We start from the raw sequence: 14,982 nt of genomic DNA, 5'->3' as shown, positions 1-14,982 counted from the left end.
AAATAGGTTCTGTGAAAATACAAAAAAAATCTCATAGGTTTAGCACGAATATGACGGGCACCGGAAGTTTTGTGCAAACAGGCCCCCACCTAAAGAAACTTATGAATTATAAAAAGTAGGCTCTGTCTTGCAATCCATCGGAAAGGTAAGCTGATGTAGTCGCAGCGGAATTTAAAGAAGATAATAAAAGTAAAGCGAAGAACGAATAAAGAACTGTAAATAACTGAATAAAACTATAAACTTGAATAACTTCAATGGGAGTTTTCTCTTCAACATGTAAAATAAAGACAGACTTGACTTCCTTTTATATGAAATTAGACTTTCCTAGATAGACTCAAACTGGACTTTCCTAAATAATAGAAATACTAGAACAAGGTAACTTCCTAAACCTGGAATCATTATGAATCTTGAACTAGGACTTCCCTGAAACTAATGGCCTGGCCGACTAGCCTACATGGCGATGGCGATCCAAAATTCCCACGAGGTTCGTCCTGAACCGTTTCGATGAAGAAAACAATATGATCCACCCTTATACGCTGACTTCTGCCATGGCGATCCAAAATTCCCACTTGGAACGAATTTTACATTGAATCGGAAGGTTACCGATTTGCCAGAAATCGCCAACTTCAATCCCAATCTCATATGTCATTGATTCTAGCAATATTAACTTCAGGGAATCAAGAACAATCATCTTGCCACCTTCCCACGGTAGACTTAACCACTTAATAATTTTCAAGAAAGTGATAAGTAATACGAGCAAATCTGAAGTAAGAGTAATTGTAGCTAATTTCCAAGATTCTTCGTCAAGAGTCAAAGTAGAAGCATAGCAGACTCCCAAAAAGTTATCGATATTGGAACACGTAGCGTCGATATGACACTAAAAAACAACATCTAATAGATCCCTACATCTCCCATCATCTTGTAGTTCGATGAAAAAAATTCATAAACACTACATTCTTCTCGATGAGAAATTCAACCTTGAGTGTATAATTGTGACGCTTCTCCATTCGAAGACGACCAAAACGAAGGGCAGATTGTCCTCCTCTGTCGTGCTTCTTTGGAAGATCATCAGTGAACTTATGAAGTATCCCATTTCCTTCCATAACTATAAACTCAAACTTATTATCAGATTCCAAAAGTTCATGCAAAACCTCTGTGTGAAACTTATTATCACAAAGGTAGAGGGACGCATTAATAGGCTTGAAAGGCTCAAAATCTATGGTGACTTTTTCCTTTCCATCTTCAGTCAAAATCATCCCAGTGTATAAAACCAACCCATTTGGAGGAACCCTATTGTAAAGTTTCAACCTCTGCTGAGCAGTGATGATAGCACCCAATACTGACTGTCGATTAGCCCTTCTTTTGATATTGAAAGCAGTACCAAACTCATCACCTAACATCTTAGTGACCTGAGAGATCTGATCACATGGTGGCATGATAAGAGAAATCATGCTAGTATCATTACCTCTTGCAGCTTCCAGTGCTTTAATCAATGTAGAAGCCGCAAATATACTACTACTAGTTCTACTGATGTTGGGATTGTTGGGATTATCTTCTTTAAACACTACTTGGAATGATTGTATTTGTACCAACTCTTGTAAATATGAGTTGAATAGGTCTTCTTCCGCAATCATATGTAGTTCCTCATAAGAGATAGCAAATGGGATCAAAATAAGATCCTCTGCAGTACTACTAATAATGTTGGGGTTATCTTCTTAAATATCTCCTTGATTTGATTCAAAAACGACTGCATGTATTTGTGACTCAAAGTTTTTTTCCACCAATATTATTTCATATGGTATTATGAATGAGTCCGTATTTGGATCGATAATATCCTCTTCCATTCTAAGAAGCCCATATTCCGATTCTTTCAACCGTTGATTTACTCTTACAGAGGAATAAGGAATAGGTTGAAAAAAACTATCATACCAGGGTTCTTCACGTCTAAACCCTAATCCTAGACTCGCAGTAGCATCACCAATATCAGAATTTTCATGATTTTCGGAATTAGGGGTTGCAACAAAAGTGGAGTTATCAAGTTCACCGTTTTGAGAGGCTTCATCGTGATCATCTTCATCAACTTCTTCATACTCTTCTTTTTCTGTTCGGAGTATGGTTCAGCGACCTCAAACTCATCTTTTTCACAATCTTCGTACTCTTTTTGTTCTTCTTTTTCTGCCTCGGACTTGAATTTCTCTGCATCTCGCACCATCTTCTCTATATCATTCATTGACAACCTTCCTTTGTCATTCTTTAGTGTGAAAATAGAGGAATTAATCTTTTCTTTGTTCATTTTTGGAAGAGAATTTTGCTGATGAAGATTTGATAGAGAAAGAGACGATGTGGAAAATAATTGATGATGAAAATTTTATGATTCAAAACGAGGATGTCGTCTCCCGGAATTTCATATGAATCAAATAAATTGGGTAGGCATGGGTGCTTCCTATTGCGACTAAGGTTTCGGTCTAACGAAAGAAAATTACTTCTCTCTTCCTCCTCCGTCGTCGACCGAAATTTGTTTCTTGTGTCAAGAACTTCTTCTTCAATATCATCAATCACAGGGATCGAAGTAACTTTAGAGAATTGTCTTCCCGATTCAGTCTTTGTTTCTATATATGACAAATATTCACAGAGAGGAAGAAAATCATACCTGAGGATGCTTTTCAATATAGCCCAATTATCTATGAATTGTTTACCTTGATCAATGTGTCTCCATTGCAGTGTATTGAAATCTTTATAAATTTTTTCAGACATATGTTGCTCAACCAAAAAAACCTTATCTTTGTCATGAACTTCTTCATTTCTGAACTAATCTTTTATGTGTTGAATCCAGAAATTTATATGGAATTGACCGTCGAAGAGTGGAATTTTAAAAACTTGATGAATTTTTCTTTCATCTTTCCGATCAATATAAAATTGAGTTGTATCTCTAATGGGATCCCTACATAAACGTGAAAAATTTTTCCAACATTCAAGAAGAGATGTATCCATAGATATTTTATTTTTATTTATTTTTTTGAGAAAAAAATTTCAGAATTTTGATGGCTCTGATACCACTTGATGTAGTCGCAGCGAAATTTAAAGAAGATAATAAAATTAAAGCGAAGAACGAATAAAGAACTGTAAATAACTGAATAAAACTATAAACTTGAATAACTTCAATGGGGGTTTTCTCTTCAACATGTAAAATAAAGACAGACTAGATTTTCTCTTATAGGAAATTAGACTTTCCTAGATAGACTCAAATTGGACTTTCCTAAAAAAGAGAAATACTAAAAGAAGGTAACTTCCTAAACCTGGATTCATTATGAATCTTACTAAACTAGGACTTCCCTAAAACTAATGATCTGGCCGACTAGCCTATATGGCAGACGGGCTCGCGGTTACTGGCTCGGCCCGGATGCTCATGCATCATAAGTCCTGCCATGCAGGCTATAAAAAGGTAAGCCTTGCAGGTCATCAACAAATTAAGTCCTTCCTTGCAGGGCATTAGTCGAATCAACCCTGCTTCGTCAGACAACAAAGCTAAACCTCAATCTATTGGGCATAGTACACCCTGTTACATCAAGAAAGGCAAGCCGGGTTGAGCGAGCAGAAAAGTAAGTTGAACTTCTTCAGGTACAAGAATTTACATCTTATCTTTAAGAAGGAACAATTTATAGGAACGAAGATCAAATGCGCAATCATTTCTTGTACTAAACTATTAATTTTCAGATTCAGTGTTTTTAAGAATGCAGATAGTTTATGGTGGGCCATAGAATCAGTCAAAGATCAAAGGAGGTTACAAAGGAAAAAAGATGAGCTAGAAGCAATAAATGACACATATAACTAATAGATAGAAAAATTACAATAAAATTATTATTAAAGGGAATGAGGTGTTGCTACTGTAAAGGACAGAAGTACGAATCAAGGATTTTTTCGACCCGACCTCATTACGTTACCTTCCACCCTAAAGAAAATTTCTCCAAAGTCACCGAGGCGTTTGCGATTGGTTTGCACAAATTGACCTTTAGGGTGTCTTGATGGATCACGTAAGAGAGGAAAGAGTCGCCAAGTTAGGAAATAGGGGATCTGGATAACTTTAGGTGCGTTCTCAGTAATGTCGGCCATAGTAGCCTTCAACTAGCATGTCGAAAGATCTGCATGCATAGAAAATTAACACTAGTGGTTCCCCTTCAAGGCCATGAAAGAAGAAAAATTCAGAAGAAAGTTCAGATGAGAGTAAAGTCATTGGAAATGCAAGATGAAAAAAAGCAAATATTCAATCGGTACAAGCGCATTTATATCCACATATATATCAATAGCAGTTCAAAGGCTTGTCGATTCAGGGGTGTTATGAAAAGTAGATCGTAAGTGGAGTCAAAGATAGGTCCACAGTCCAAATGACCAGAATCGAGCATGTCAGGTCTCGCGAGACTCGTCAATTCGTATACTGAAGAGAGAAAGTATCAACTGCTCGAGCAATGATCAATCAAAAGTTGAGGTTGGAACAAACGAAATATTCATAGACAATGACAAAAAACAATTTCAATTTATTTATTATTTTGGAGAAAGTACAAAAAAAAAGAGACAAAAAGGGTGTTAAATTCACGATTATATAATAATCGGAGATATAGACATGAATTAAAGACACGATAATTTAACGTGGTTCGGTCGAATACTCAAGACCTACATCCACGGAGAAATAATTCTTTATTAATAATCACCACATACAATTGTACGTGGGTTGATCGGTTACATTGGTAAGACATAACTCGATGAGTTTGAATCCTAGAACCCTCTCCTATTTATAGATGACTTAGGGTTTAGGGTTTCCTAGTTTCTGATTACTAAACTAGGAAATAATACAAAATCTATCTAATATTACCATTAGATAGTTACAAGAGATATTCTGAATATATTATACTAATATTACATATCTTCACATATCTTCACGTATCTTCAAATATATTCTGAATTCTTCTTGATCGTCGGATCTCGTCTTCTCGATCCGTCACGTACATACATGTGTTACACACGTATATTATTTCTGCAACTTATCTTGACCGTCGGATCTCCTATTTTCGATCCTCCTTATGTAACGTATCCTATTACCCCCCCCCCCCCCCCCCCCCCCGTAAGTTGGAGCACGTAAATTTTGAAGTGTCCGACTTGGAGAGAGAAAAAGAAAATACTTCTTGATTCGTCGTATTCGTCTTCTTGCAACTCTTGGATTGTGGATGCGTTGGAAGATGATTGAACGATGATTAAGTCACAACCAAAAGGTTGGTAGTTGCGGTCAAAAAATTGAGCGAAAATCAATGACAACGAAACTACATGTATTTTTCTCATGTATGTAAAGTTGGTCATTGTATGAAGAAAATGTCAACAACTACAAGGTTGTGATGATCAATATCTTGTCGTATAAAAACGTCAAGTATGAACTTTAGGAGTGACAACAAAATAATGTTGTTTTGTTTAAAATCGACAAGAAATCATTGTCGTAATTGCCAAAAAATATTGGAGAAGAAACAACCAAAAAGATGGTCGACATTAAATTCATTGCCAAAAATATGCAAGATCGATATAATTCCGAAAAAATAGAAATATTCTATTCATTGAAGAGATATTCTATTCGGTGGATAAATATTCCAAAATGTTATTTGGTAGGAAAGACAAGTCATCATAGATTATGTATGAGTTGGAAAATGTCACGGGAGAATCCGGAAATAAAAATCAAAATAGATATATTCTATTTGTGGTGGGAAAATCCAAAATATAATTGGAAGAAATAAAATAATCATAAGAAAAATGTGATTATCAAAATTTCGCGGGTTGAATTCCGGAATTAAAATCCAAAATAGGAATTCTTTCTCCGTTGAAGGGAAAGTCCAAAATTTTGGTAGAGAATAGAAATCATCATATACTAAGTATGATGTCGAAAATGTCACGGGTGAATCCGGAAAATATATGAAAATAATATATTTAGTGTCACAGTTTGAACAGAAAAATGACAGAAGAATTTCGTCACAACTATAAATAGTCAGATATAAGTGACACTTTAGACTCTGTCGCAAAAAATTTCCGACAGTAGAAAACTGTAGCAAATTACTGTCACGATATATTGATAAGAGAAGTTGTCGCAAATAAGCAATTTGGGGGAAATTTAGAAACTTCTAAATTGGGGTTTTCCAAAATTGGGTTTCCCTAATCTTAGAAATTTCAATCTAATAGGGGTTGAAAACCAACCCTAATCGTAGTAATTTGATACAATAAGTCAAAATCGAACCGATTTGAGGCAATGCAATGTAGCCGCCGGTTATATTTGTAGAGAGAGAAAGCTCCAAAAAAAAAAATATGATTTTTTGGGTTGAAATCATCATAAATGATAGAGCCGAAGAGAGTAAGAGACCTAATAGGTCCAGCCGTCTTGGGTTCGTCGAGAAGTGTTTCGAAAAAGGAGTGAAGCCGATCAAGGTTGAATCGCCGCAACCGACAGAAAATTCTAGAGAAAAGAATGATCGGTGGTGGGTTATAGCAGAGAAGAAAACGATCTGTTCTTTACCAAAGCGAAAGGGAAATCGCTGGTTATTGTCCAAATCGATGGAAGCAATGGATTGGTTATAGAAATCTCGCCGGAGAATGCATGAATAAAACCCTAGGGTTTTGCCTGCGGTAAGAGGAAGCCATTAGGGTTTCTCTTGGGAAGATGATGAAATAACACGGGTCAAAGTGTATTGACCGAGTCAATGATGACGTAATGATGACATCATCACGTGTCATAAAACACGGGTCAAACCATATTGACTGAGTCAATGATGACGTCAGCGTTCTCATTAAGGGTCTGTTTGGTTGCAGACTTAACAAAAAAACCGGGTTGTCTTTGTTCTAGAACAGGGTAAATACGGGATCGGTTCTCTGAAAACAAACCAGATCTGAGATTTTGGTTCTGAAAATTCTATCTTTAATTTCAGACCTATTTCAGGTCTAAAAAAATCCGAAAAAATCAGAAAAAATTTGAAAGTTTGAAATAAATATAGAAGATACCTTTTTTTTCACATAACCAACCATGAAGACTGCACTTTCCTTTTCTTTATAACACCGATGAGAAATAATCACAAGATTAACTTGGGAAAAGAAATCGACGAAATAACTTATCGATTATTGAATCACAATGATATATAAAAAAATCATTGGAATATGATATTCACAAGAATAACTTGGGAAAAAAATCGTCAAAGTAATTGATCGATTAATTATGTAACAACGAATAAAAGTGTTGGAAATATTGCGGAAGCATAAAACACGAACAAATAACCTGCTCATGATACCATGTTAAATTCACGATTATATAATAATCGGAGATATAGACATGAATTAAAGACACGATAATTTAACGTGGTTCGGTCGAATACTCAAGACCTACATCTACGGAGAGATAATTCTTTATTAATAATCACCACATACAATTGTATGTGGGTTGATCGGTTACATTGGTAAGACATAACTCGATGAGTTTGAATCCTAGAACCCTCTCCTATTTATAGATGACTTAGGGTTTAGGGTTTCCTAGTTTCTGATTACTAAACTAGGAAATAATACAAAATCTATCTAATATTACCATTAGATAGTTACAAGAGATATTCTGAATATATTATACTAATATTACATATCTTCACATATCTTCAAATATATTCTGAATTCTTCTTGATCGTCGGATCTCGTCTTCTCGATCCGTCACGTACATACACGTGTTACACACGTATATTATTTCTGCAACTTATCTTGACCGTCAGATCTCCTATTTTCGATCCTCCTTATGTAACGTATCCTATTAAAGGGATTGCTTAAAGGCTAAGGGGGAGGAAAAGAAAGAGCAGACAATGAACAGAGATGTTCTCCACAAAAACAACATAATTGAGTCGACGAGGACGAAAACTACCTCGTGAGAACCACTTAGGACTTCTTCGTTGAATTGGTGAAGAAACTCAAAGGTCTATCTTGTTGAATCACTTCAAAGAACGAAGGATCGACAACGCCGCAGAAGCGAAAGGTCTTGGGGGCGACAACACCAACCATGTCCATCTGAAAACTGATGATTAAGCGGTCAGGACGAAATCCTACCATGAAGATGAGCACAGTGGAAGCACGACATGGAGCAGGGAAGGGTCTTATAAGCTAACAAAAAGTGATGGACTATCAATGTTAGATGAAGAATAAGTCTAGCCTACGCAGAATATTTATAGACAAATAAGGGTGATTCGATTCAATTTTGAAAGGGAAAGTTGCATTAATTTGGCGAGACAAAACTTTGGAGAAATCTCGTTAATACGGTCAAGGGAAGGTTAGAAGGCGTACGACCAAAGTCAAAGATTTTAAGGATCAAATTAATATCACGGTCCAATGGTTTCCCGCAATGCAAAACGGGCCAAGGCTAGGAAAATGCACTAATGCTGGGTCAACAACCTTCGCAGCGGTTGTGGATCATGTTTGAACTAAGTCCTTGGTAAATAGAAAAATGATGGGCCGGGTCAACATCCTATATGACAATCCACAAGAGAAATATACAATATCGTATAAAGTAAAGCGGTACTAGAAATAAAGAAAGTAACATATCTTTAGTCATTTTCCAAAGATCAATTATAGAGTAAATTACAACAAATGAAAATACCAAAGTTTGAAGGCAGCTCTATTACAGAAAAACTTGTTCTTTTTAAAGGAAAATGAAAATCAAACATAACCTAAGTGTATGACTTTGTAGGGAAATGTCATAGATAAACTAGTGAACCCATCTTACCCATCCAACTACACTGTCAGCTTAGGTGGTGTTTGACTTGTCCGAATTCAATTATTTGAATTTGAGTTGTGTGACTCAAATTGACCGAAAATTAAACAGAACTACCTGTTAAGACAAGTTAGAAAAAAAAAAAACTGAAATAGGACTATAATTTAATTTAGACCCGAGCTAGTATTCACATCTAACTAACAAAAAACAAACAATACCAAGTATATCACAAATTCTATCCCACCTTAATCGACTTATAATTCTACATCACAAAGGTGTCCTCAATGAAAAAAAATCAGAAATACTACTTGGCCTGACCGTTAACGGCCTAAATAGTCCGAGAAGACAAATTTTATATGGCGTCAATAATTTTATCTTTTTGAATTATTCAGACTATTTATTTTGGGGTCAAATAGTATTTTCAAATGATTATTGAGTGATGTTATTAGGTAGACGGTGTGGATGAATCGGTTTTTTTTTTGTTGACAGTGTGGATGTGGATGGATCTGTGAGCCATTGATTTTGAGTAGTCTATATTTGGGTTTCCTTTTTGGGCTCGACAAGGACCCTTTTAAGTGTTTTCACATTTTGTGCATGAGTAATGTTGGGAAGAAGAATCAGGTGGGAAGGGAGACAAACTCCCTGAGCAAGTGGGACTGTTTACTGTCTCTGTTACTTGTGGGAGAATGTGGTCTGGAAACTTCAACCTCCAAATCATCATGACACCAATTCTCATACCGAGAAATAGATACTGTGGACCATAAACTTATACACATGTTTATTTGACACAAGGTTTGGCGAAATATTTTAAATATTATAATAACTGATAATATAATGATGTAGTATATCAATATTAGGGTTATTTCCCTAATAGAACCCCAACTTTGTGACCGTTTTTCTGCCTAGCCCCCTACTTAGTCAAAAATACTCAGATAACCTCTTTTTTCACTTACCGTTATAACACCGTTAACCAGTCTACATTTCTCTCTCTTCCATCTCATCACCTCTCTCTGCCACCTCATCTTCTCGTCACCTCATCATCTTCACCGGTGAAGGTTGTCGGCCAGAAAATTGGTCAAACGACGACCTTCGCCGGTGAATATGATGAGGTGGCGAGAAGATGAGGTGGCAGAGAGGTGATGAGATGGAAGAGAGAGAAATGTTGACTGGTTAACGGTGTTATAACGGTAAGTGAAAAAATGGGCCATCTAGGTATTTTTAACAAAGTAGGGGGCTAGGCAGGAACAAGTAATCATGTTTTTATGTATGATTTCTTACTTGTTGTGTGTTTTTAGTATAAGACTTCTAAAGGAACAAGTAATCACCATATTAAAAAATCCGAAGAAAATATGGAGGAATAATCCTATGGGCAAGATCAGAAGAAAAGGTGGAGAAAAGAACTCTACGGGCAAGATTACAAGAAAAGATGGAAAGACAACTCGAGACAATACTCAAACAGCTCGGGGGCAGCAGCGTGAAACGGGGCAAGGACACTGTTCTGGGACGAGGACAACCCTTATCGTGCCACCCTTCTTGGCCCGCAACTAGGACGTTCTTCCGGCAACTCGGAACGCCTTTCAGGCAGGGGCGCAGGGGCAGGTTTGGGACGAGTCTCTAGGTTACTTCATCTTGGGGTGATTTCTTCAAGATTCTTCTAAAGCCTCTTCACTGGTCTACTAGGCTTCTTTGTTTTTTGTATAATCTCTCTCTCTACCAACATTAATAGAATTTATGTGCTAAATGGCAGTAACTATGAGCAGTGGCAAAAACACATGATGATCGTCTTTTTGGCTGTATGAATCTCAACAATGCTCCTAGGATTGAGCACTCAATGACTAACAAACTTAGGTGCCACTGATTATAAAGTCATATTGGTAAAGTGGGAGAGATCTAATCGAACTAGGTCGGTGATACATAAAGGGACAAGCATATCAGCCGAGCTTATAGCCATAATGTATGTTGATACATAAAGGAATACATTATAGATACATTCATACATCTAACCTAGGACCAAACTCCTGGGGTTCCCTTCATAGTTCATACCAAGAAATCAAAAACCACTTTAACTCTTTGGGTTTAAAAGATCCAACCATCTTCTCCAAATTTTATGAAGAATCATTGCATCCTTCTTCTATACTCATCTATACTTCATGAAATAAATCTTGGAAAATTTCTATTGTTTTTGTTTACCATGATTTCTCTATACATAAAAGGGTAAAAAGTTTGGTGGTTACAAAGAACAAACAAGACAAAGAAGAAAAATTATAATTTCCATTTCTTTCTGTAACAAAGTATGATCATCTACATTTATCAGACTAAAATGACAGAATAGAAAGGAGAAAAAGAAAATAATGAATCTTATGTTATGCATCTCTTTAGAGAAGAAAATTGAATACAAATAACCTTTTAAGGAACGATCCTGTACACCTTTGATATTGAGTAAGAATTATCTTCTTCAATACGAAGCTAAACATCTGCACATTTCGTCGGTGCAAAACCCAGCCTAGATTTATTAGTGTCATACATAATATGAAAGTTTTGTTGCTGATAATTACCCAATATAGAGAGAGATGACTTAGGAGTACCCAACATGGCCAAACAGACTACTTCCTCAGGATCAAGATGAAGGAAGTAATTTTCGACCGGAAAATTCCATACTGCACCATCCCCAAATACAATACCAAATTCGGGTAATTCGATTTTCTTCACACTAGAAACATTATAACAAGGATATAAAACAGGAAAGTCTTTTACTAATGGGTACTTAATCTTCTTAACAAAAGCTTCCTTTATAATCTTATAAGCAGGATCGGAGAAGTAGCTAAGGGTTGTTCCTGAATCGATAATAGTTCCCCCTACACCCTCATCGGATAATTTCCATGTTTCTTCTGGGATTTCTAAAACCTCCCCTCCAACTAAAATTTCTTTGATTTGAACATAGTAAAATGTATCAACAGGATTTTCTTTTCCTACCATCAATGTAGTGAAATTCAAATTTGGATGATTCAAAAGACTTGGGTCTTCACCAAATATCAATTTACTAGTAACACTTAAATCACTATTCCTATCAACAAGACAGTAAGAGAATGTATGACCATAAATCGACAGAAGTTGCGAAGAGAACGATAGTGGACCTCGGCCGAGACCTAATAGTCCAGCAGCACCATGAAATAGTCCTCTATTCCAATGCCCACAACCAAACATAACATTCTCAACTTGTTTAAATTCTGTTTCTCCTGTGGATGTAGTGAGATTAACAGTGAAGGTTTCGAGTGCGAAATCTCCAGTAGTGTTTGAATTATCGCCGTACCAGTAGTAGTAAGGACATGTTTTGTTAATTGATTTACAAGGTTGGGGAGGATCAGGAGATGAAACTAGGTTACATCTAGGATCATGGCAACTTATGTTTTTGAAAGATTTTGAGTCTGATGGATTATAATGAGGTCCATTTTGTTCAAAACAATCATGACATGGAACACACTGAATCCAATTTAGGTCACTACCAGTATCAAGAATTAGTGAAAAATGCTTTGGTGGTGTTCCTATAAAAACATCCATAAAATACTCACCTGAACCCAAAGTTACTCCTGATTCAAGGGTTGCCACTAGTTGATCATGGGTTTCTGATGAAACCACCTTCTCTTCTTGATGATGATGATCATGCTTCTTCTTGGTCAATCTTGAAGCTGTATTTTGATTCTTCTTTTCAGTGATTCTTGTATGAAGAGTTTGAATTCTGATTAGGTCTCTACTAGTTGAGTGAATTAAAGAATCCTTTTTTCCAATTTGGGTATTTTGATTTGCATATATATGTTTGAGAGGAAGCTTCACTGGTGGTGGTGGTGGTTGTTTATTAGTATTTGGTGATTTTGATGATGGTTTGAGATTAGGGTTTTTTGGTGTTTGAAGATGACAGTCTGAATTTACTGAATTGAAACTTGGGTGATTTGGGAATTCCATCCCAACTAAATGAGATTCATTTGATTTCATAAAGTTTTGGTCATGAACAGAACCAGAAACATTTAGGGTATATAATAAGAAGAAAATTAGAACAAAATTGATAACAATCTTGTAAAACTCCATGACTTCTTCTTCTTCTTCTTCTTCTTTGTTTCCACAATTTTCCCTACAAATTTATTTTCAAAATAGTGAAAGAATCAAACCCAGAAACAAAAATCAAGCAAGAACCCACAATTAGGAACTTCTGAAAAAAGATGAATTGAAATCCAGAAGTAGAAATGGGTAAAGAACAGAAATATAAAAAAAACAGTAACTCTGGTGGGAATGAGAAGAAACAAAAAAAGAAAAAAGGTGAGAGATGAAGGAACAGAAAAGTAGAAAGGGAAGTTATAATAAATATACTATAAAGAAAAAAAGAGTTTGATTTTGAAGACCTTTGAATTGAATGAAAATCAGAGTTCTAGGTTAAGTCACTGTTCAAATACGCGGTTTTGAAGAAATGGGGAAAATTACAGGAAAGAGATTAAGGGTGGGATTTTACTTTTTTACCTGGTCATCTTCCAAAACTTTCTTCCTATTTTCTTCATTTATTTTCTCTCTCTAACTCTCAGTCGCTGTGGTAGTCTGTCTTTGACTTTAATAGTTTGAACTTTGAATGCATACACAGCTCAGACATATGTGCAGACTTTTCGCAATCAAGCATACATTTATTAATGACAATAAAGTTAATAGAGGATTATTTCCAAATGCCCCCTAGTATATGACTAGTTTCTTGCCTAGCCCTTTAGTTTATGTAAAATATCCAAATGATCGAAAAAAACGACCGGCCGGCGACATTGGTTGGAGATAATGCTGAGGTGGGGAGAGGGAGAAATTAATCTACTTATCTTAAAGAAAAAAATGAGTGCAAAACTCAAAAATCTAGACCCTAATAAGAAAAAAACTCACTCAAAAATAATAATGTCAAAAAAATCCATTTTTTTGATGTTGACAACATTTGTAATTTTGTTGTTAACAAGACAACATATTTTTTTCATAATTCCATGTTTACCCTTATATGTTGACAACATATATCATTGTGTTGTTATAAAATGTTGACAATATCTATAATAATGTCCCGACTTATTATAAAATGTTGGCGTCGTATATAATTATGTTCTTAACAACATATATAATGTATTAGTCAAAATATTATTTATTCGTTAACGGATTTGTTAATTACAAAGGATAATATGTAACATTTTAATTTTTGTAAAGGACAAATAAAAAAATGTTATAGTCTTAATATTTATGTCGAAAGCAAAACAAAAAATGCGGAAATCATTTATTTCTTCACATGACAAATCGAAAAATGTTGTAGCCAAAATGTTTGTGTCAGTTTGTCTATGTGAAATGCAAAAGAAAAAAATGCGAAATATTTTGGCAAAACAATGTCTAAGCAAAAACGAATTTGTTCGGAAATTTACAAATTATTGAGACAAACTAAGATTTGTTCAGAAATCTACAAAATTGTTGAGAGCAAACCAAGAATTGTTCAGAAATGTTCAAAATTGTTTTTGACTTTGATTTGGGCTGAAAATTTCATTTTGGTGGATAAAATTGTGTTTTTACCTACTGGGTTTTTTCCTCATTATTATTTAGTATTGGGCCTGATTCTCTTTAACTTTCCCATTTTGGGCCTTATAATTACCGCCCCTATCTTAAATCAGTGAAGAAGATGATTTTAAGATAATGACTGAGTCAAAGAAGAAAATGTGGAGTCAAAGATTAAAGGAGATTATAATTTTGTGTCAAAGAGAGAGATTAATGGGAGAGAGAGGAAAAGAGATTACAAAAAGAGATGGGTTGTGTTTGGAGAAACAAAATATTACAAAAAAAAAATTGTTTCCATCTAGAAGCTTGTATTCCGGAAAATTTCTTTATTTTCCCAAAACACCGACCTTTTAGAATTTAAGAGAAGAAAATACTACTTTTGGAAGAAAGACTTAACCTTCTTTTGGGTTTTTCGATCGCATGAACAGAATTGTATAGCAAAATCGATTTTTCTATTAAAACAAAACTTTTGATGAGATAATCAAATATCAGTATCTGGTAAAGTATTGGAAAAATTGAACTTCTCTACAATTAACTACTAAAAGAATTAAGATTTTGATGTTTGCCTTCTCAAACAATCCAAACTTTTGATGAGATAATCAGATATCAGTATTTTCTCTTTGGCACATCTGGGCCTCACTGTTTTAAAAGGCCTCACTAGGGAA

At 35.3% G+C, this 14,982-nt stretch overlaps 1 protein-coding gene and 1 pseudogene across 2 annotated transcripts; both read right to left on the bottom strand.

Moving 5' to 3' along the window:
• Positions 1 to 529: 529 nt before the first annotated feature.
• Positions 530 to 1,634, bottom strand: LOC147548718 (eukaryotic peptide chain release factor subunit 1-1 pseudogene; annotated as a pseudogene).
• A 9,383-nt stretch (positions 1,635 to 11,017) lies between these two features.
• LOC147548717 (Eukaryotic aspartyl protease family protein) lies at positions 11,018 to 13,413 on the bottom strand. Of its 2 annotated transcripts, none has more exons than XM_086670806.1 (2): positions 13,274 to 13,413; positions 11,018 to 12,890 (listed from the first exon to the last, which is right to left on the bottom strand). In XM_086670806.1, exons 1-2 carry the CDS (start codon positions 13,309 to 13,311, stop codon positions 11,231 to 11,233), a joined length of 1,698 nt encoding a protein of 565 aa, XP_086526932.1. In that variant the 5' UTR covers positions 13,312 to 13,413; the 3' UTR covers positions 11,018 to 11,230. The 2 variants fall into 2 exon arrangements, with proteins under 2 accessions (XP_086526932.1, XP_086526933.1); XM_086670807.1 differs by having other exon boundaries at positions 13,266 to 13,370.
• Positions 13,414 to 14,982: the final 1,569 nt, after the last annotated feature.

This window comes from Eschscholzia californica, unplaced genomic scaffold, assembly GCF_041429995.1.
Source record: "Eschscholzia californica isolate CP2 unplaced genomic scaffold, dmEscCali1.0.p SCAF_3, whole genome shotgun sequence".
Taxonomy (NCBI): domain Eukaryota; kingdom Viridiplantae; phylum Streptophyta; class Magnoliopsida; order Ranunculales; family Papaveraceae; genus Eschscholzia; species Eschscholzia californica.
The sequence above is the reverse complement of the archived record's forward strand: the minus strand, read 5'-3'. Positions and strand labels throughout refer to the sequence as shown.

What these genes read in the sequence shown, in the direction of transcription:
- LOC147548717 (XM_086670806.1), bottom strand. Translation starts at nt 13,311, where the DNA reads ATGAAGAAAATAGGAAGAAAGTTTTGGAAGATGACCAG. An exon ending in AAGTTTTGGAAGATGACCAG is followed by an intron (nt 12,891 to 13,273) that starts GTAAAAAAGTAA and finishes ATAAATTTGTAG; the next exon opens with GGAAAATTGTGGAAACAAAG.